The sequence below is a fragment of the Telopea speciosissima genome, chromosome 10 (genome assembly GCF_018873765.1).
Source record: "Telopea speciosissima isolate NSW1024214 ecotype Mountain lineage chromosome 10, Tspe_v1, whole genome shotgun sequence".
In the NCBI taxonomy this organism is placed as follows: domain Eukaryota; kingdom Viridiplantae; phylum Streptophyta; class Magnoliopsida; order Proteales; family Proteaceae; genus Telopea; species Telopea speciosissima.
The window spans coordinates 12,738,122-12,761,011 of NC_057925.1; the positions used below are offsets into that span (position 1 = coordinate 12,738,122).

General features: G+C 43.2%; 1 protein-coding gene across 1 annotated transcript in view; it reads left to right on the forward strand.

Annotated features, from left to right (window-relative positions):
• LOC122642912 (protein LONG AFTER FAR-RED 3) overlaps window positions 1-20,444 on the forward strand; it is a 130,246-nt gene extending 109,802 nt beyond the window's left edge. Inside the window, exon 15 of the mRNA XM_043836526.1 lies at window positions 20,062-20,444. Coding sequence (XP_043692461.1) covers window positions 20,062-20,236 — 175 coding nt within the window. The 3' untranslated portion in view covers window positions 20,237-20,444. The remainder of the gene's footprint in view (window positions 1-20,061) is intronic.
• The last annotated feature ends 2,446 nt before the right edge of the window (window positions 20,445-22,890 follow it).

Sequence of the window (22,890 nt, forward strand, 5' to 3'; positions counted from 1 at the left end):
GAACAAGCCGGTCTACCACCCAACTTCTCCAAGGGTGACACCACAGCATTAAAATCACCCCCCACCGCCCATGGATGAGAGACTCCTCCAGAGAAAAGCTCTAGCCTCTCCCACAAATCCCTTCTCTCCATGGTTGAGCATCGGCCATGGACAAAAGAAACAAGGAACTATTAGAAGTCATGTAATAGGGGTAGTTTAGGAACTAGTCTATCACTAGTTGCCTTATTATGTAATTCTTCTATTTCTTCTTTATTTCCCTTATACCTCTCTAGGGAGGTGGATGTAATTCCTATTAGTGATGATTAAATGAATATATGGTGAATGGAGAAGTCTCTCCATTCACAATCGGTACAGCCCAATACACTCTTCTCTCTTGCTATCTTCTTCTTCCTCCAACCTCTTCCTTCTCTCTTCTTATTTCCTAAACCTATATTCTAACTTGGTATCAGAGCTCTAGGGTTTGAGAGTCGAATCCAGCTTCCTGTTCTCATTTTTTGCTTCTCTTTGAAATCATTTATTTCAAGGAGAAGCCTCCTATGTAAACAAATCTATGAGAAAACTATGCAATAGGGTTGGAATAACCTATTCTAGTGATTCCTACTGCTATTCGAGCTTGAATGCAGCTCATTTAGTGATTTAAAGTTTAGATAGCTACTATTTGGAGTTACCGCCAGCCCTCCACTGCAGTTCCTATATCTCCTTCGATTGGCCTGGTTTTGTGGATTGGAATGGGTCATTAGAATCGTGGAAGGATGGTGTTCAAGGGCCATGTACTGCTTCTTGCTGATTGAAGACTACATCTGAGCACAACTCTTTTTCGTGGGAACCTGTTTCTGCCCGGATTTCTAATGTTGCAGACTTCATTCCCTTATGTCTTTCTCATTTCGGCATGGATTTGATGGTGGAGCAGCTTATTAGGATTGTAGAAGGATCTTTTTTCCTGTCTTTTGTGCTCCCTATGGCTGGATTAGTGGTTCTCTTTGATAAAACTCAATCTCATGGTTCCTCTGTTCTGCCCAGGTAACACCGAGAGTAATTTTCTTGCTTCAAGTTGAAGGTTGATGCTCTCTTAGTTGAGGATTGGATATGCATAGACTTTGAGCAGTTTTATCACTTGTTTGAAGGTTTTATTACTACTTGCAAGCCTTTGTGAGGCCTTTTTAGGGACTGACCTGCTGGGCTGCTATTATACTGCCCGTGAAGTGTTTGATTTAAGTCCTCTTAGACATTTGCTGCTAGGACTGCTTCGGTAGTGTACTATCCTAGGCTGCTTATAGGACTTCTTGCTTGTTTTGGTTGAGTGGGTACTCCTTACTTACCTTTGGTGATATTGTTTATTGTTGGTATCCATCATGGCTGGTTCGGATACATCTGTGCTTGGTTGATTCTCGGCCTCCCATTATTGTCCCTCGGTTGGCTTGTAGAGTACTCATCAACAGATTTCTTTTGTGAAGCTTGATGGTACTAATTACCTGGATTGGTCACACTCTGTGAGACTTTCCCTCAGGAGTAAGGGAAAGCTTGGATATATAACAGGTGCTATCAAGGCCCCCACAGCTGGTTCACCGGCCTTTGATAAATGGGAGACCGAAAATTCTACTGTTATGACCTGGTTGATCTTCTCCATGAAGCCCGAGATTGGGAGAAGATTTATAAGGAAGGAAACTGCCAAAGCTATTTGGGACAGTGTCTCTGTGGCCTTTGACAGAGTAGGTGACACTGCCAAGGTCTATCAGCTCCATCAAGGAATCCACTCATTGAAACAGGGTGACAGCACTATTTCTAAGTACTACAGTGCATTCCTTAGTCTTGTGGAAGAGTATGATCATTACAGAGACCTTCATTTAACCAACCCAAAGGATGAAGCCAAGGTGTATCTGACTCTTGAAAAAGAGCGTGTCTTCTCTTTGCTTGGTGGTTTGAACTCTGACTATGAGCCAGTTAGACTCCAGCTGTTGGGCCGGTCTCCCCTTCCCTCTCGTAGTGAAGTCTGTAGTTACTTACAAAGTGAAGAGATCAGGCGACTTACTATGGCACCACCACCACCACCATCTGAGAGGTCAGCCCTCAATTCTAGTTCTGTTCGAGACACCCATGGAGGTGGTAGAGGCCCAGGGCCTAACCGTGAGGAAGCTAGTACTGTGGAGACAGTTGGTGCCAGTGGAGTTGGGCGAGACAGATTTAAATGTGATCATTGTGGTCGCATTAGACACACCAAGGATAGGTGTTGGTCTCTCCATGGTCGTCCTCCTGGTATACGTGGTCGTAGTGGCCGTAGAGGGGGAGCTCGGGCTCATTCAGTAGCGGCGACTGATGCTGATGCCCCACAGGATGAGCACATCTAGTATGGTTAGATCCTCATCATCCTCGGCTTTGCAGGTCTCCACCTCGGCTTCACTACCGCCGTCTTGAGTGGTGACTCGGGTGCCACGGACCACATGGTAGTACGTCTCATTATTTTGATTCCTATACCATTTGCTCACGGTAAGGACAAGGTTAGGGTAGCTGACGGCTCCCTTTCCTCCATATCTGGTAAGGGTAATATCCCTATGACATCATCTATTTCACTTTCTTCTGTTCTTCATGTCCCTAACGTTACTCTAAATCTTCTATCTATGAGTCATCTGACTAAATCTCTCAACTGCTGTGTCACATTTTTTCCTTCTCACTGTCTTTTTCAGGATTTGGTGACGAAGAGGATTATTGGTAGTGGACGTGAGGAGAAAGGCCACTACTTTTTTTATCCGTTTTTGCCCACAGCTCATTCCTATGTGTGTGGCCGAAACGATAGTAGTTCTGTGGATTCTGTTATGTTATGGCATCGCCGTCTTGGCCATCCATCTTTTGTTGTAATGGGGAAACAGTTGCCTCACTTATTTTCATCTATTGCCTCTTCTCATGTTTTTCAATGTGAAACTTGTATGTTTGCCAAACATTGTAGGTCTTCATATCCTTATCATGGTAATAGAACTGTTGCTCCTTTTCATATTGTGCATACTGATGTGTGGGGTCCTTCCCCTACTACTTCTTTATTTGGCAATCGTTACTGTGTCATTTGTTGATGATTTTTCAGGTGCCACATGGACTGTTCTTCTGAAGCATAAGAGTGATGTTTGTGATGCCTTTCAGAATTTTTACCAAATGATTCTTACCCAATTTGAGACCCGCATCAAAATTGTGCGTTCTGATAAAGGGGGAGAGTATATGTTTGGTGGCCTTCAAGCCTTCTTTACTACTAATGGCATTATCCATCAGCTAGCGTGTGTTGACATGCCCCAACAACATGGGGTTACTGAGAGGAAAAATCGCCATCTCCTAGAGGTCACCCGTAGTCTCTTGCTTGGCATGCATGTCCCCCAGACCTTCTGGTCTGCGGCTCTTCTAACCCTTTCTCATCAATCGTATGCCTACCAAGCTTCTTAACTACAAATCTCCCTTGGGCATCTTATCTCCCAAGGCCTCTGTTTTTTCTCTTCCTCCTAGAGTTTTTGGTTGTGTTTGTTATGTGCATGTTAACAAATCTGCTCGCACTAAACTTGATCCCAAAGCTCTTAAGTGTCTCTTTCTTGGGTACTTTTCTACTACCAAGGGGTACAGGTGTTATCATCCTTCTTCCCGCCGAAGTTTCATTTCCAAGGATGTTACCTTTCTTGAATCTGTCCCTTTCTTTGTTCTTTCTCAGCATCCTCTTCAGGGGGAGAATTATGGGAGTGAACAGGCTACTGATGATTTCTTCCTTTCTCCTATACCTACATCTCCTTTTCTGCTTGACATTGGAAAACACAGGACTGTAGATGTGGTTGAGATTAATGATCAACCAGGGGGGAATACAGATTTGGTTGTTGAAAGTGGTTCTGGTAAGGAGAAGGATTACCACATTACATACAAAAAAGGTGAAAGCTTACATAATACAAGAAAGAAGACCTACCAAGAGTCCTCTTCAGATCCAGATCCACATCCTGAGATTCATCCTTCTCAATCAGGTGACATTCCTTCTCCTCCATCTGATTTGGACCTTCCTATTGCTATTAGGAAAGGGAAAAGAACTTGTACTAATCCTATATCCCAGTTTGTTTCCTATGATGCAATTTTTCCTACAGGATTTGCCTTTATTTCTGCTCTTTCTACTGCTTCCATTCCCAAGAATGTCATTGATGCTATGTCTGACCCAAAGTGGAGACAAGTCATGTCTAAGGAGATGATGGCACTTGAGAAGAATGGTACTTGGCAACTTGTTGACCTTCCCAAGGGACGTGTCCCAGTTGGATGCAGATGGGTCTACACAATCAAGTATAAATCTGATGGCAGTATTGAGAGATACAGAGCAAGGTTGGTGGCCAAGGGGTACAGTCAAGTCTATGGAATTGACTACCAGGAGACATTTGCCCCTGTGGCCAAGCATAATTCAATAAGAGTTCTTTTATCCTTAGCTGCCAACAAAGATTGGCCCTTATATCAGTTGGATGTGAAGAATGCCTTCCTTCATGGTGATTTGGAAGAGGAAGTGTACATGCAAACTCCACCAGGCTTCAAGATGCCCTCAGGTGAAGGGAAAGTGTGTCTCCTTAAGAAGGCTCTATATGGTCTCAAATAGTCACCAAAGGCATGGTTTGAGCACTTCCGACAGGTCATTCTGAAGAATGGATATTCCCAGAGCCAAGCTGATCATACTCTCTTTACCAAGCGGAGTAATGGTACTATCACAGCTCTCATTGTCTATGTTGATGATATCGTGGTCACAAGAGATGATACAGCTGAGATAGGTAAATTGAAGAGCTACCTGGTACAGCAATTTGAGATCAAAGATCTGGGTCCCTTAAAGTACTTCTTAGGAATAGAAGTATCAAGGACTAAGAAATGGATCAACATATGTCAGAGGAGGTTTTTCTTGACCTGTTGACAGAGACAGGGATGTTAGGCTGCAAACTAGCTAGCTCTCCTATTGAGCAGAATCACAAACTAGGAGAGGATTGTGGTCCCTCTCTTGTTGATGCAGGGAAGTATCAAAGGTTAGTGGGGAAACTTATCTATCTCTCTATGACTCGGCTAGATATCTCTTATGCAGTGGGAGTTGTCAGTCAATTCATGCATGCTCCCAAGAGTGGCCATTTGGATGCTGTGTATCGCATTCTAAGGTATTTGAAGTCCTCTCCAGGGAAAGGATTGTTGTATGCAAGGCACAACCACTTGAGAGTGGAAGGCTTCACAGATGCTGATTGGGCTGGTTCCATTACAGACAGGATATCTACCTCCGGCTATTGTACCTTTGTGGGAGGTAACTTGGTCACATGGAGGAGCAAGAAACAACATGTTGTGGCCAGATCTAGTGCCGAGGCAGAATTTAGAGCTATGGCACATGGAGTGTGTGAGCTCATCTGGCTGAAAAGACTTATTCAAGAACTGGGATTTGACACTGAAAGGTCCATGAGACTGTACTATGACAACAAGGCTCCCATCAGTATTGCCCACAACCCTGTGCAACATGACCGGACTAAGCACATTGAGGTTGATAGGCATTTCATCAAGGAGAAGATAGACTCTGGTTGTATTTGTACTCCTTTTGTGAAGACTGGGGATCAGTTGGCAAATATCTTCACTTGTTCTTGGCTCTCCTCAGTTTAGTTCCTTCCTAAGCAAGCTGGGAATGCATGATATATATTCTCCAGCTTGAGGGGGAGTGTTAGAAGTCATGTAATAGGGGTAGTTTAGTAACTAATCTATCACTAGTTGCCTTATTATGTAATTCTTTTATTTCTTCTTTATTTCCCTTATACCTCCCTAGGGAGGTGGATGTAATTCCTATTAGTGATGATTAAATAAATATATGGTGAATGGAGAAGTCTCTCCATTCACAATCGTTACAGCCCAATACACTCTTCTCTCTTCTCTCTTGCTATCTTCTTCGTCCTCCAACCTCTTCCTTCTCTCTTCTTATTTCCTAAACCTATATTCTAACTGGAACGTCCCCCTGCTGGCCTCTTCACATTCGAGAGTGATAAATTGATCATGTTCCTCCACCACTCTGACTTTAAATGAGGCCCTCCAAAACACCCAAAACCTGTCCAACAAGTGTAAAGAATCTAACCCAATTTTACGCAGCACCAAACGCGCCTTCGAAACCTGAGCTTTTGGTTCAGCAACAGCAACAATGTCTACTTTATGCAAACACACCAAAGATTTCAGCCGCCTAATCGTGGGCTTATTCCCAACTCCCCGGGCATTCCAAAAAACACAACTCATAAGGAAATATTGCTGTGGGCAGTTGTCGATCGCATCGATCTCATTACTCGTCTCTGGGCTTCTTCCCTGTTTTGTCTCCCCTGTCTTGCCTTCTTGATCTTCTTTCTGTCATACATAAAAGCTGCACCGAGAAAAGCTGTTTTAGGGTGCACACGGCTTCAAACACGACGCCCTGCAGGCTCGGAGGCACTGCTCCCTGGTTCCAGCCTCCCAAGAGTGTTGCAGATCCTCTCTTCTAGAGTGGCATTGAAAGCCCTCAAAATATCCAGCAGTGCTTGTCGTTCCAACATTGGGCCAGCCAAGCCCGAGGCACAGCCATCGTCCTTTGATCCCAGGGGCAGAATTCTATTATCGAAATAACGCCGAGGCCTGTCACCATCAGGCTGCGATCGAGTCCCATGTGCGCTATTGCCCAAGCCCAGTAAGCTGCCATTGGCCCTCGAATCCACCATAGACAGGCTTAAATCAACCAAGCTGTCTGCACCCTCCATGGCCTCGATGCCTTCAACACAAAGAACCTCTCCCTCCTCAACCGGCTGATAGTCACCGTCACCCCCTGTTCTGGCAGCCTGCGCCACCAAGAATCCATCGCCCTCCCTGGTCTCCTCGGCAGCAACACCGGGCAGCACTTCCTCCTCCACTGACTGGAGTAAGCCACCCACCTTTGAAGCTGGCCGCTCCTCATGTACCCGCAATTCTCCCCTGTCCATCGAACCACGCCCCCCAGCCGCAGGGTTTTCGAGCAAATCTCCACCAACATACAGGGCCCCATTGTCTACCTGCTGAGTTGCAGTTCTCCATTGTCCTCCCCTCCGGCAAGCAGGCCTCGAAAACCCCAGCGCAGGCTCACCGGTGGTCCCTGTACCTCCACGAGAGGTGCCCTCACCCCTTGGGATGAAGACACCTGCATTATCTCTATCAGCAGGTCCTCCACGAGAGGTGCCGTCGCCGGCAGCACCCTCAGCTGTTCCAGTGACATTCGTCCTACGAAAAACACTTCTGCAGGCCTCATTCCTGTGTCCAATCTTTGAGCAGATGTCGCAGTAGGCTGGCCGGTTCTCATAAACCACTTTCTGGTGAAAGCCCGACGCCCCACACCCAATCCAGACTTTTGAAGGGAGAGATGCACGTAAATCGACCTCCACACACACCCTTGCAGCCACTGTTCTTGTGCAATTTGCCGTTGCTCCATCGACACGCAGAACCCTACCAATAGCTCCAGCGATTAAGACCAGGAAATTCCTTTGATATAGATTAACTGGAAGCCCCGGCAGGGACACCCACAGCGGCGCCAGAGGAGACTCCCACCCAGAGATGAAGTCTGAAGACCATCTCATAAACAGAAAAAGAAATCCCTGAATGTGCATTTGTGCCTTAAGCCAAACCTTGATGAAATCGGCCTGAACAGCAAATCGCAGCAGCACATGTTTGGGATCCAAAGTCGAGACCACCACATCGCCTTGCAGGAAAAGAGTCTTCCGAAGATGTTCCTTAATTTGGAAGAGAGCAGGCTTCCCATAGCTGCACTTGGCCACCAGCGTGGTCGCAAAAGCCCTCTCAGAGATATCAAGTTCCTCCTTGGAGAAGAAGATTGCAGGATTTCCAAAGTGCGATGTTGGCTTTTTGATTTCCACATGGACAGGTGGCAAAGCAGCAGATCTGGATACCACAGAGGCATATGAAGATGTCCCACCCGCAGTAAAACATGGGTGAGGAGGGGGATCAGGGGGGCGTACCTCCCTAGGAGGGGGGACCGCCATGGCAGAAACACGAGGACTCCCCCTGAAAAGGTGCAGTACTTGAGAAATATGCCTCAGTCTCATGGAAGACCTCGTCCATAGAGACAACCACCCGGGGAGAGGGAGGATGATAGCATTTGTACCATTTTTGAGTGGCTGAGTAGCCAAGGAAAATGCAGCAGCTGCCTTGAGGATTAAGTTTCCCGTGCTGATGATGGTTCCAGGCAAAGCACACACAACCGAATACTTTTCGGGGCACAACAAAATTAATTGATCCGGTAAGCAGTTCCAACGAGCAGCGAGAGTTCAAGACACGGGATGCCACGGGAGGGCATCTAATTAATTAGGTAGGCAGCCGTGAGGACAGCTTCGCTCCAATAAGGTGCATGGACATTCATTTGAAACATCAAGGAACGAGCAACCTCCAACAAATGACGATTCTTGCTTTAGGCAATACTGTTTTGAGCAGGGGTGTCCACACATCTGGTTTGGTGGATTATGCTCAGCCAAATAATTCTCAAAAGATCTATCCACATATTCTCGCCCATTAACTAAACGAAGAATTTTGATCTTGGCATCAAACTAAGTCTGAACCATATGGTGAACGAGTTGAAAACAGCGGAAGACTTCATTCTTCTGGCGTAACAGGTAGATCCAGGCAAGGTTTAAAGTATCAGTATCGGGTATCATATTGGTCAGGTGATTTTAAGAGACGTATCGTATCGTATCGTATCGTATCGAACAATATAGATACGCATAGAAATGGTCAAAATACACATGGAAATATACTTTTAGAACAAAAAACAATATAAATAAACAATATATAACAAGTGTCATGCATAAATACTAAAATCGAGAATAATGTATAACCAAACAAGTGCATTAAATTGAAATTGTTATAAAAGATGAGGTTTCTTACATATTGTAATCGTCTATAGCCATGAAGAGTATTGGATGATGCAAAGGATGATGTTGTAGCACTCCTTGATTCGTTTTTTAGTCTAAAAGTGTGAAAAACCAAGATTAAATGCAAAATTTTAGACTCTTGGTTGAGAGTTTTCCTTAATTTTTCCATTAGAATAGGAGTTCTATCGAGTCTGTGAGTGAAAATGGTTATGGAATGTATCTATGGTATCGGTATGTAAAGGTATGTATCGGTATGTATCGAGCCGTATCGGTCGATACATATTCGATACATACCGATACATTTATTGGACCCTCAACTGGACGTATCGGTGGTATCATATTGTATCGGCCGATACATTTCGATACAATTTGAGACAGTTCATTTTTAAAAAAAAAAAGAGAAGTATCAATATGTATCGTATCGGTACTGGCCGATACGATACGTACTGATACTTTAAACTATGAATCCAGGTAACCCAAAATGTAACAAGCCATCAGTATCTAGTAATAGAAACACAACGGGCAGGGCCCCACACATTAGAATGGATTAAATGAAAAAGTTTCCAAACTCATATTATCAGATGGAGGATAAATTGAACGGGTTTGTTTTGCAAAAACACATGCATCACAAAAAAAAATTTTGGGTTACATTTTCTAAATAAATCAGGACAAATCTTAGCCAAAGTCCTAAGAGGAGTATGACCCAATCTATGTTGCCATCTATATAAATAGTCTAGAGCAACTTCAGAGGAGCCGGGAGGTGCTTCTGTCATCAAGGCTGAGGAGTCTTCAAAATCCAGCAAGTGCGGTTGACCACTTTACCGCTGCCAATCATTTTCTCCGTCACCAAGTCTTGTAGCACACAATGGGATGGAAAAAATGTTACTTTACAATTTAAATCCCTAGTAAGGTTACTAATGGAAAGAAGATTAGTAGCAAAGTTGGGTACATGTAAGACACAGGATAAAGAAAGTAAAGGAGAGCATTTGATAGAACCCTTCCCAGAAATAGAGGAGAGGGAACCGTCAGCAACCCAAACTTTACACTTACCTGAACTATGAAATTATTCAAAAAAGGGGAGAGATGAACCTATCATATGGTCGGTGGCCCCAGAGTCAATTATCCAAGGATTGGATGCAAGATAGACACTATGGCCACCGACAAAGTACCTTTGTGAGCAAAATGAGAATCAGAGGTGGCTGGCATAGAAGTAGCGACAGATGCAGATGGAGAAAGGCTGTTCGGTATAAGGTGGTGACGGAGCTAGATCATCAAATCTTCGGGAGAGAGATGCTCCAATGGGTGCACCTTCAGTAGTTTCGGTTTGATGTGCCTGAACCGAAACTGTCCCACAGCCACGACCACAACCCTTACCATTTTCAGGTTGTCCATGGAGCTTCCAAAAGAATTCTTTGCTGTGACATTCTTTCCCATAGTACTCACATTTAATAGGACCCTTGTCAGAACTAGGGCGATCACCGGAACGCTGATTTTCCATATGGGAAGAGGATCCAATCCCCGAAAAAAGTGCAGTCTGATCTGGAACAGCAGGTTGTAACATTGCTGTATGACAGCTATCTTCTGATTGAACCATAGCATATGCCTGCTCCAGAGCGGGAAAAGGATCACGACTCTGGACATGAGCCCGAATCTGATCAAATTCAATGTTAAGACCTGCCAGGAACACGTACACTCGAAACTTGTCCTCCCGCTTGTGAAACTTCAAGGTATTGGTGGGACAAGAAGCAGAAAAATGTTTATAGTAATATAACTCTTGCCACATGCTTCGCAACTCAGAAAAATACTGGGATAATGTCATCTCTTTCTGTTTCGTCCCATGTACTTTTTTCTGGAGTTCATAGACAAGATAATCATTACCCACTTGAGAGTAGGTATCCAGCGCAGCCTTCCAGATCTTGGTGGCAGAGTCCAGCAAGAGATAACCCCATGCAATATTTGGGAGCATGGAACTAAGAAGATAGGACATTACCAGATAATTGTTCAAATGCTATTTGTTGTGAGTTGGACCAGCTTCTTCAAGCAGTAACTTACGTGACCACATCAAGTAATTGTTCCTGTCCAATTTAATTGAGCAAACAGGGAACGTAGGAAAGCCGCAATCACTCGAAGTGTCCAGAGAAGTAACATCAGTAGTCAAGCTCGACATGGTGGCTGGTTAGAGATCAAAAGAATTCCAACAAGAAGCCTTGCAAAAAAAAGGCAAAGGAAACTTGAGCAAAATAAATTGTTTCTGTGAAGAGAAACATAGATCTAAAATAAAAGGATAAAGAGATCTGCTCAAACGAACATGGGGGCAATAAAAAAGAACCTTTGATGGAAAAAATTACCACCAAGGGGTGGGAGAAGGAAGCGCCGAGAGAAAGAGGTGCTAGAAGGTGGTGGCGGTAAGAGGCAGAGCTGAAAGGAGGCGGAACCGAAGGGAGGTGGAGGCAAGAGTGGTGGAGCCAAGAGAGGGAGGTGGTGGTGTTGGAAAAGAGAGGAGGCGGCGGCAGTGCTGAGAGTGAAAACTTCTAGGGTTTGCTCATTAGGGTTCGGATCCCCATAATGATCTTCACTCTAATACCATGAAGAAATAGAGAGAGAAGAATTAGAGAATAATGATTTGTGACATTTTGTCCACAGCCCACTTTATTTATAATAGACTACGGAACTTTCCAAAATAGGTACAAGCACAATAATACCCCTAAGGGGTAAACAAGGCAAAAATACCCTTGTACCTAAAATTACAACAATAAGGTTTCCGAATCCATGTTAAAAGGGTTTGGCAAGGGTTTTTTCCGGTGCCGGCTGCTGACAAGATAACTGAATATAAGGTTTAAAAACTCAGAATCGAGTGGTCTATTCTAGTTGCGGAAGAGACCTGCAAAGTTTAGAAAAACTTTGATAACAGAGTAGGGATCTACAGTGAAGTCCTGGTGCTACTAGGAACACTAGGTAAGAGAATTAGATAGAATATGATCACAAACTAGTATGTGAAATTTGACACAATTCAGATAAATATTGAGAGAGATATGAGAGTATGAAAGCAATCTGGAAATAGGTAGCAAAACAGGGAAGCCGCAGGTTCTCGGAACTAGAAGATTACTGACCTTTAATACAAGTAGGAAGGACTAGAACTAAAAAATTGGTAGAACTAGGCCTGGAATCCACCTGAGCTCCAACTCGGAATCCACCAAGCACCACCTGAGAAATCCTCTGAGACTTACACTGAATCCACAGAAAAGATTCAGAATAAACTGAACTAATATTTCTTCCAAATTGTGTGGGAGGATGAGCCTTTACTCCTATTTATAAATTTTTTAAGAACTCTTTCAATATTGGAATTGGATTTATTAGGACCCAATCCTGGACTGCAGAGGAAAAACAGAATCAAAGCAGAACTTGACAACTACGATGATATCGACCCGCTATAATGGAAGTCCTAATCTACCTGGGAAACAGGTCTGAAATCTTGCAACTGCTAACAAAGTTGTCAAGGCATCCAGGCACCCTTTGCTGGAAGGGCGCCTTGGTTGCCTAGGTGTCGCTCAGGCGCCTTGTTGGTGTCACCTTGACATCCAGGCCTCCTCCAATGCCTTGGGTCACCTAGACGCTGTGACGACTATGACTCCTAATCCAACCACAATAATAGTAACTTATTATAATCTGAAATTGAAAACATTAACTCTATTAGATTAAGTGAAGAAGAAGAAAGAAGAAGACAGGAGAAGGAGAAAGAAGAACTGCTCGATTGGGACTGCAGCCGTAAGGAAGACTGCCCCCAAAACATATATTAATAAATAGGGTAAAAGACAAAAAATAGCAAGAGACAAAAATACCCCCAATAGGGGAAATCGTGAATAGGGGCTGACACTATTCCCTATTCACGACTCCCCCTCTCTCCCTTACTTCTAACACTCCCCCTCAAGCTGGAGCATAGATGTTAATCATGCCCAGCTTGGTACAAAAATAATTCACTCTCATACTTCCCAAAGACTTGGTGAACAAATCAGCAAGCTACTCCCCAGTGCGAATATGGCAAGGGGAAATAAACCCTTGCTGCAGCTTCTCACGAACAAAATGGCAATCGACCTCAATGTGTTTCGTTCTCTCATGAAACACCGGATTCTCAGAAATATGAATAGCAGCCTGACTGTCACACCACAACAGCATAGGAGAATCATCACCAAATCCAAGTTCCGTCATCAACTGTTTAATCCACATTAGTTCACAAGTGCCATGAGCCATAGCTCGATACTCCGACTCTGCACTAGATCGAGTTACTACAGTCTGTTTCTTGCTCTTCCATGAAACAAGGTTCCCTCCAACAAAGACACAATAGCCTGAAGTAGACTTTCTATCAATAGGAGATCCTGCCCAATCCACATCAGTAAATCCTTCAATCCTTCTATGATTATGATTAGAATACAAGAGACCACGGCCTGGATCCTTCTTAATATATCTCAACACCCTTATAACTGCCTCCCAATGAGCTGTCCTAGGGGCGGACATAAATTGACTCAGTACACTGATAGGAAAAGAGATGTCAGATCTAGTCACAATCAAATAGTTGAGTTTCCCTACAAGCCTTCGATACGTCTCTGGATCATCCAGAACATCCCCATCCTCTGCCATGAGTTTCACATTTGGATCCATAGGAGTATCCAAAGGCCTAGAGCCCAGTAATCCTATCTCTGAAAGTAAATCAAGTACATATTTTCATTGTGAGAGCAAAATCCCTTTCCTTGAGTGAGCTACCTCAATACCCAAGAAGTACTTTAGTCGTCCCAGGTCCTTAGTCTAGAATTGCTGTCCCAAATATGTCTTCAAGCTCTCAATACCTGAAGAGTCATCCCCTGTAATAACAATGTCATCTACATAAACTACCAAAAATATCTTCCCTGCATCTGACTGCCTGAAAAACACTGAGTGATCACTCTCAGACCGAGTCAAACCAAACTCCAGCACAACATCTGTAAAGCGGCCAAACCAAGCTCGTGGTGACTGCTTCAGCCCATACAAAGATTTCCTCAGCTTACACACCTTACCAGACTCCCCCTGAGCAACAAAACCAGGAGGTTGCTCCATATATACCTCCTCAAGGAGGTCCCCATGTAAGAACGCATTCTTGACGTCTAGCTGAAATAATGGCCAATGATGTATACCAGCCAAAGAAATTAAAATGCGGACAGAAGTAAGCTTTGCAACTGGAGAGAAAGTATCCAGATAGTCCACACCATACACCTGGGCATAGCCCTTAGCAACCACAAAGATCCGTCAACCGAGCCACAGAACCATCAGGATTAACCTTCACCACAAAGATCCAGCGACAACCGATAGCAGTCTTACCAGAGGGTAAAGAAATAAGCTTCCATGTCTGATTGTCCTTCAGAGCAGATAAGTCCTCAGTCATGGCAGCCCTCCACCCATGGTGAGCCAAGGCTTAGGAATAGGATAACTGTCAATAGTAGATAAACAAGCAACAAAAGAAGAGGACAAATGAGCATAGGACACAAAACGATCAATAGGGTGTTAGGTACAACTGCGAACCCCCTTACGGGTAGTAATAGGAACATCAAGATCAGAAATAGGAGGTACAGTAACATAGGAGGAAGTACCTGAAGTAGGATCTGAAGGCGAGGATAACATGGTAGATGGTGCTGCCTGGGTACTGTATCTCTCCATAGGTGTAATGCAATGTGTCGGTGCATCAGGTGGGCGACGACGAAAAACATCCAGTGGTTTGGTAGGAGGTGGCACCGTAGGCAAACGAGCCTGCACAGAAGAAGAAGTATCGACAACATAAAGAGGGAGATCATCGTCCATCTCCGAAGCAGGCAGCGAGGATGCAACAAATGGAGTAGATTCAAAAAAGGAGACATCACCAGTAACAAAGTACTTTCGCAAATCAAAAGAATAACACCAGTAACCCTTTTGGGTTTTAGAATACCCCACGAAAAGACATTTAAGAGCTCTAGGATCCAACTTAGAGCGACCAAGACGATGTTCCTGAATAAAACAAATACACCCAAAAACACGTGGTGGTAAGACAAACAATGGATGGGAAGGGAACAACAAAGAATATGGAATGCTACCACCCAAAACAGAAGAAGGCATGCAGTTAATGAGATAACACGCAGTCAAAACAGCATCAGCCCAAAAAACTTTAGCCACTTTCATCTCAAATAAAAGAGATCAAGTAACTTCCATCAAATGTCTGTTCTTCCTCTCAGCTACACCATTTTGTTGAGGTGTATCCGCACAAGAGGACTGATGAATGATCCCATGTTGGACCATAAACTCATTAAAGGGAGTAGAAAAATATTCTTTTGCATTGTCACTTCGAAGAACTTTCAAAGGGATAGTAAATTGATTCTGAATTTCAAGCACAAAAGTACAGAAAATGAAATATAATTCAGAATGATCCTTCATCAAATAAATCCAGGTAACTCTGGAAAAGTCATCTACAAAAGTGACAAAGTAACGAAAACCCAACACAGATGAAACAGGACACGGACCCCACACATCCGAATGAACTAAAGAAAAGGGTTGGACAGCCCTGTTACTGACTCGAGGGGGATAACTTACATGGTGAAGTTTCCCAAACTGACAAGACTCACACTGCAAACTAGACAAGGACTGAAACCAACTATCTAAAATCTTCAAAGTCTGCAATGAAGGATGACCCAAACGACATTGAATCTGATGAGGAAGTGCCACACTCGAACACACCACAGTGGATGCGTCGTCAAGAAGATACAGTTCCCCAGATACGCGACCCCTTCCAATCGTCTTCCTCGACTTGAGATCCTGAAACTCACAATAATCAGGAAAAAAGGTAACCGACCAATTGTTAGCTTTGGTAAATTTTCTAATAGATAATAAATTGAAAGGAAATTTGGGCAAGTAAGAAACGGAAGACAACGACAAAGAGGGGGTAACATGCACAGTGCTTGTACCCCGAACTTTAGCAAGAGACCCATCGGCTAACACAACATTAGAAGAAGATTCACGAAATGAAGAAAAGATACCTGATGCTCCAGTCATATGGTCCGAAGCACCTGAATCAATGATCCAGGGACGAGAAGTAGATGATAGGCATGCAATAGCATTACCTGGCTGAACTAGGGTAGCAGTGGAGAACTGAGATGACTGAGAATTCTGAAATTGAGTAAATCGCTCATAATCTTCATCAGACATAGTCACTGTTTTACCCTCAGGCTTGGAAGGAGGAGTAACCACCGGATCACTGCTGGCTGAATTCGCAAACTGAGGTGGTTTACCATGAAGCTTCCAACAGAAGCGCTGAATGTGACCAGCTCTGCCACAATAATGACAAGTGCGCACCTGTCCTGAAGTCTCTGAAGTACCGGATGTGGGTGCTTTACTGTTCCCTGACCCACGACCACAGCCACCACCACTGCTGCCCGTACCTGTCCCACTACTAAGCCCACGGTTGGGAAGGGCTGCAAGTGCTGAACCCTCATTACCATGGGTGGAGTCTTGACTGTTCTCACGAGAAACCCGTAAAAGGCGAGCAAAAGCCTCTGGAAGTGTGGTGACTCTATCCCCACCAAGAATTTGAGACCGTACTGGCTCAAATTCTTTTCAAAGTCCACCCAAAAATACCATAACAGCCAGCTGCTCTCGCTGTTGCTGCATCTCCTTCATATCAGACGTGAGAGGAAGAATGGAATTCAGCTCCTCATATAGTCGCTTGAATTCCGCAAATATTGGGTTACACTCAGAGTCTTCTGATCCACTTTATAAAATGCTCGGGACAGGTCATAAATCCGAGACAAGTTGTCCTTCCCAGAATAGAGGACATTCAAGTATTCCCATAAATCCTTTACTGTGTCAATGTGAGTAACCAGGTCTGCAATATGATTATCCATTGAGTTCAACATCTGACTCAATATGCGTGCATCCACTGTATCCCATGTCGTGTCACCTTCAGGCTTTGGCTTGGTGAGATGATCCTGTTGATCACGCCCCGTTAAGGCCAATCGAACCACCTTTTTCCATTGCTGAAAATTAGAAATTCCTTCAAGTTTCCTTTCGGTAATGCAATGAGAAGAGGACAGTTCAGTCACAGTCGTCTTTGCATCACCCATGCTTAACTAAACACCTTGAATCTTCACAGAGCAGTCTCAGACAGAGGACAGCAAGCACTTCTCAACTTGTAAACACTTCTGAAATTCACAGAGCAGTCTCAGACAGAGGACAGCAAGTACTTCTCAACTGGCAAACACTTCTGAAATTACAAACAGTTCTGAAACTGTAGGACAGCAGGGTGATATGATCTTCAATCACTCACAACCAACAAACACCAGCCAGCAAGAAGATAAGAGCTTCAATCAACCACGAAAAATTCTGGAATTGATTTTTGTAGTGAATTCAATACACCAGCCAGCAAAATAAATACCCTCCAATAAATCGATTCAGAAAAGAAAGAACAATATCAGTCTCCAAATCGCAAAACAGCACCTGAATCGATCTCAACCTTCATACATACCAAAAATTGAGACCTAGTTATTTTATGTAGACATGAACTAGTCTCAAACAGTTCCACAAAGTTGCAGCATTGGGTGCTGCATCCCCTTCACAGTAAGACCACAAAAATCCTCAAAGCTTTAAGGCTCCAAAGTCGCAACCTTGTTTTGATCCAAACGAAGAGAATGGAGAAGGTTCGAGGATGTTAAATTGACTCCTACAGTCCTAGCTCTGATACCATATTAGATTAAATGAAGAAGAAGAAGAAGAAGAGAGGAGAAGGAGAAAGAAGAACTGCTCGATTGGGACTGCAGCCGTAAGGAAAACTGCCCCCAAAACATATATTAATAAATAAGGTAAAAGACAAAAAATAGCAAGAGACAAAAATACCCCCAATAGGGGAAATCGTGAATAGGGGCTGACGTTATTCCCTATTCACGACTCCCCCTCTCTCCCTTACTTCTAACAAACTCTAACATGACCCATGATCCGAACTGGAACTTCCTCCCAATAGTACTAGAAATCTCCAATCATAGGCTTACTTCTTCTCTTGTGTTTAGCAACTGCATCAAAAAGGTCACAATGGTGCAATACCCCTCTATCAATTTTGCCCTCGAGATCTTCGATTTGATATATAATTCGCCCTATTTCCCTTAATACCTCCGACCAATCCAGGTGGACTTCTGTTGGTCCAACCGGCTCAAGAACTCATCTACTATCTCCTCTACATCACAATATGAGGAGTCTGGCCCTAGGGAAATTGGCCAATCGAATTCATGAGAAGGGACGGGTTTGGGTCAGGAGCAGGCGAGAGAGAGGACCCCAAAGGGCAACCTAAAGAAATGGGAGGATCCGAGTGACTGGATCCAGAGAGGGATGGGATGGGGAATCGAGGGCCCATTGTAGGGGGAGCCCATCGTGCCAATGATCTAGGAGAGAGGGGTGGGGCCCCCCACTAGAGACGAATGGGACAAAATGGGAGGGGGGTTAGTTGAGAGGGTAGGGACAATTGCAGGAATGGTTGATCCACGAAGGGGGAGAGAGGCTAAAGCAAATGGGGGAGCAGTCGAGGTAAGGGAGGTGGTTGGAGGGGACAGGGGTAGCAGTGAGCACAGGCGGATGATGGTGATGGATTGAAGGTGGAAGATTATCAACCAAAGGGGCTGACAGTGTCTCAGAGGGGAGGACAATGCAGTTGTCTCCATTATCGTAGAGGACAGTCGACTGGAGAGCCTCAAACCTGTTGTGACCGTTAGTAGCTACTTGGCGGACCATCGGTCTGATGGTATTGTGATTTGTGACATCGGGGCGAACCAGAGGCCGGCAGCCCTCGAGGCGAATTTTTGGGCTTGCGTTTTCTTGCTTCTTTCTCATTGGTCCGAAGAGTATCTTTTGAAATTGTATATATATTCTTGTTAAGGGACCCAAAACGCATCTCTGTAGCCCTAGTGAAGAAGGAAATCGAGGAGAAGTCGTCTTCTACCATTCCAGCGTGATTCGAGAGCAGAGGGGCGAAGGAAATCGTCAGAAAACATCGGTTTGGTTGTTAGCGATGGATTCGAGTGCTTGATCCGTCCTGTTGAAGATCTCACAGCATTCGTTTGGAGTTGGGAGTTTTCCTTTGAGAAGGTAAACGTGTTCACAAACCATTGTCTCTGTGTAATCTGTTAAGGGTTGGGTTTGTGATTGAAATCTGATTATTGGGTTGATTGATTGTAAGGCTGAGGCCATCTTATATTAGGGATTGAAGTCCTTGCCCTTACTGAGGTGAGAGGTTGAAGCAGGGTAAGGGGTATCCTGGCCGTAGGGGCGGCCAATTGTACTGTTGTTGAGTATTGGGCATATACGAAACCCTGAGGAGTATTGCTCTGTGGACGTAGCCTTCACATACTGTGAGGTGAACCACGTAAATCGTGTCTCTGTGTCTACTTTTATTTGTTGGAGACTAATCCCTGTTTTGCAGAGTGGGTTTATAGTCTTGGTAGACCTGGCCACATTCTGGTGGTGCGAGGTGAGACTATAAGCGACTGTGTGCTTTGCAGAAGACGCTGTAAAATTTAAGGGAACTGATTCAACCCCCCCCCCTCCTCTCTCAATTCGATCCGGCTTTCACACAGAGACATATGTATCATCGGCATGCCTCGACAGTGATAAGGAGTTATGGGTAATATAGAACAGAAAGAGGAGGTTTTCAGTGCAGAACATGGGAAGGAACTCTTCTAACGAGATATGTAGCAGGAGAAATACACTGGCGGAAAAGAATTACAAGATATGCATTTTAAAAAGGAGAGATGTAGTGTCCTCAAGGAGATTATCATTTTTTTACTATTTAAGTTCAGCCATCATGTTTTATTATTTGATAGGAGAAGACCAATGGATGCCTTGAAATTCACCCTAATGCAGCTCAGACCTGATTTGTGGCTTGACACAGTTTTTGAGTGTCTTTGACCGCACTTAATCTCAGTTCATCATGTGTGTCTATCCTGCTCTTCTAGTTGACTACCGATACTTATTTAGCTCTGCTCTCTCCTTCATTGCAAACTCCACTATGTGTGGAAATAAAAAATAATAATAATTTACTGTTATATTAGAATTTCATTTATTGAAGCTGGCTGTCAATTTTGTAGAAGCTAATATTCTTCTGGGAGTTCTTCCCCTGCTAAACTAGATTTTGCAATGGCAGGTACACCATTTCAGCTGCTTATGCTTGTTTCCTCGATGAAGAGCTGGGATCCTTATCCACTGGAAAATTGGCAGATTTTGTCTTATTGTCCAGTGTTTCATGGGATGACTTTGCCACAGAAGCATCAGCATCTGTTGAGGCAACTTATGTTAGTGGTGTACAGGCTTATCCGTGACACCATTTTGGTGCAACCGTGCATATATGGGAAGGACAGTTTGTAAAGAAAACACTCCTGTGCCATAGGAAAAGGGAACAGGGGATGGAGTGTTGAAATTTGAGTCAAATCTCTCAGTGCCTGCAGTAACCTGTGACAAATGTGCACCATAAAGTATTGCTGGCTTATATGAAGAAAATAAGCATTTGTGGCAGGATTGTACTTACAAGTGAGGATGAAATATGTCTACAATGCATTTTGGGAAAATCTTCTACAGAACCTTGAGAATTTCAGGTGAATTTTCATTGAAGACCCCCTATATAAGTAACTGTGTTGCTTCTGCCCCTGTATTACCTGTAACATAGATGTCATTGTTTCCATTTGACGTGGAATGTAAAATTGCTTTGGCATTCATATATTATGAACCTGGTTCAGTATTATCATGACTTGCGCATTTTTTTGGAGCTTTTCCTTCTGGCTCTCTCACAATGACACTTAGATTTGAAAAGCAGGGGAGCTTATTACAGCAAAAATTACTAAAACCATGATGCTACTACCAATTTAGTTGCTATGCTAGTTGTCATGTAAAAAGAGATGTATTAAACTGCCTCTTGTGCTAGGCCAGGTGTAACTTATGTTAGGATTTTCATATGTTGAATATGCTCCAAATCTGTGTTAGCTCCATAATATCTGAGTTTGCTTTCACTTTACTTCTTGTTGAGTCTCATTTCCCAGTATAGTTTTGAGTAGAGGGAAAGTTGTAAAGTTCGCGTGATGTTAAAATAGGTTGACATACTAAAGTATGTTATTTTTGTAAAAATAAAAAAAAGTTAGATGCAGGGAAAACTTATGACAAATAGGAAAATAATTGATAAGCATATATCTTAGGGTCAGTTGTATAACAATTGACGTTTCAACCTTAAAGGTCTTCTTCTTTTGTGTAGCTTTTTACTGATCCAAGGATTATTGTAGGTGCTCATTTTTTTGCATTTTGTACCTTCAGTTTAGCTGAGGATTTTTTTTTGGGGGTAATTTCTACAAGAGTTACAAAACAAGTATTTTTACAAGAAAAATAAGTGTAAAACAAAGTAAAACGTATTTGTTTTGTAATTATTTATTTTTTGGGAAAAAGTTCTCTGTCCGGGAGTGTGGCCTATGCCAGCACTCCCTTGAGTCTATCTCTCTCCTCCCCATGTGAAAAGATACTTCTGCCCCCTTGTTTTAAGGTGAGAGATAGACACATGGGAGTGCTGGCGTAGGCCACACTCCCGTACTGAAAACTGCTTCCCTTTTTTTTTTACCTTGTAGATCTAGGCATTTTCCCTTTTCTTTTTAGCAATAGGTATTTTCTTCCTCAGTTAATGAAGACTGTTGAAGCGATGTGGTTTCTTTTGCTTTTTTTGTTTTTTTTTTTTTTTTTTGGTTGGGGGGGGGGGGGGGTTGGGGTGGGTTGGGGAAGGGTTGGTGGAGAGGCGTGGGGTTAAAAAGAAAAGCCCCTTACGCTTAAGGGTGCTATCCTTGAAGTTTGCCTCAAGGGACCTAAGTTATAGAGTGATGTGTCTTTCAAAACAAATTTTTATTACAAGGGTTGATGAAGTAAAATAATATATGGCAATTTATCATCATCATAAAATTCTATTTTTTTTCCAACTGTCATAAAGGAGTCATTTTTGCCACGTGGACAGATGATGTGGCCATTTAGACCATTGGATAGAGAGAGAACATGATCTAGATTAGTCATGTGTTAAATTTCAAAGCTAATTTAGTCAAATACCCCTTTGTATCAGTGCACACATCCCATGCATATCCATACATGTGTACCATACTCATGACATTATTGTGCAATACTCTCCCAACTCTAAGTGGGAATGTAAACGGATCGGATTCGGATTCGGATTTTTGACCATCCATTTACCTCTCTGCCTTGTGTAACCTGGACCTTCCTCCCCCTAGTGAATATAATTCACTTTCAATCCATATCTCTTAGATCATGATTTTCTTTTCATCATATTCTAGAACCTATTGAATCTTCAAAAACCCTCAAAATCATTATTTACTTAATTTTTTATTATTAAGTATTCGGATTTTTTTTCGGATGGATTATTTTCCGAATATCCCTAAACGAATACGGATGCCCCCAAACGGACACGGATGCAGATTCGGATTCGGATTTCGGTTATCCATTTACATCCCTAACTCTAAGCAGGAAGCAACAGTCTAAATTAAAAAAAACACGTAAAATTGGATGGTTAAGATTTGTCTCGTTTTTTTTAGAAACATCACCTTCCATTGTTACATTGATAACTACCCTAATACTAATAAGAGGGAGAGTTTCCTACAAGGGCAGTGTAAGAAAGAATTTGCACACAACACCAATGAGGGGTTGAAAAATGGTATCATCTATATGAGGTCCACAAGGGATCCACATGGTCAGAATAGGAAAGTGGGTGTCCATGTGGATCCTACTATTTATTATGTGAGAAGGGTATAAATGAATCTGTACAGGGCAGCATGGCAATCTTTTCCCTTAATAATATTAAATTTATGGGAGAGGGTTCTCTAAGCAAGCAAAGTACTATACACCTCTCACATTAATTCATTCTTTCTCATTTAAAAAAACTGGTATGATATATATGAGGAAGCGTAGAATACACCTTAGACTTGGAGAGTCTTTT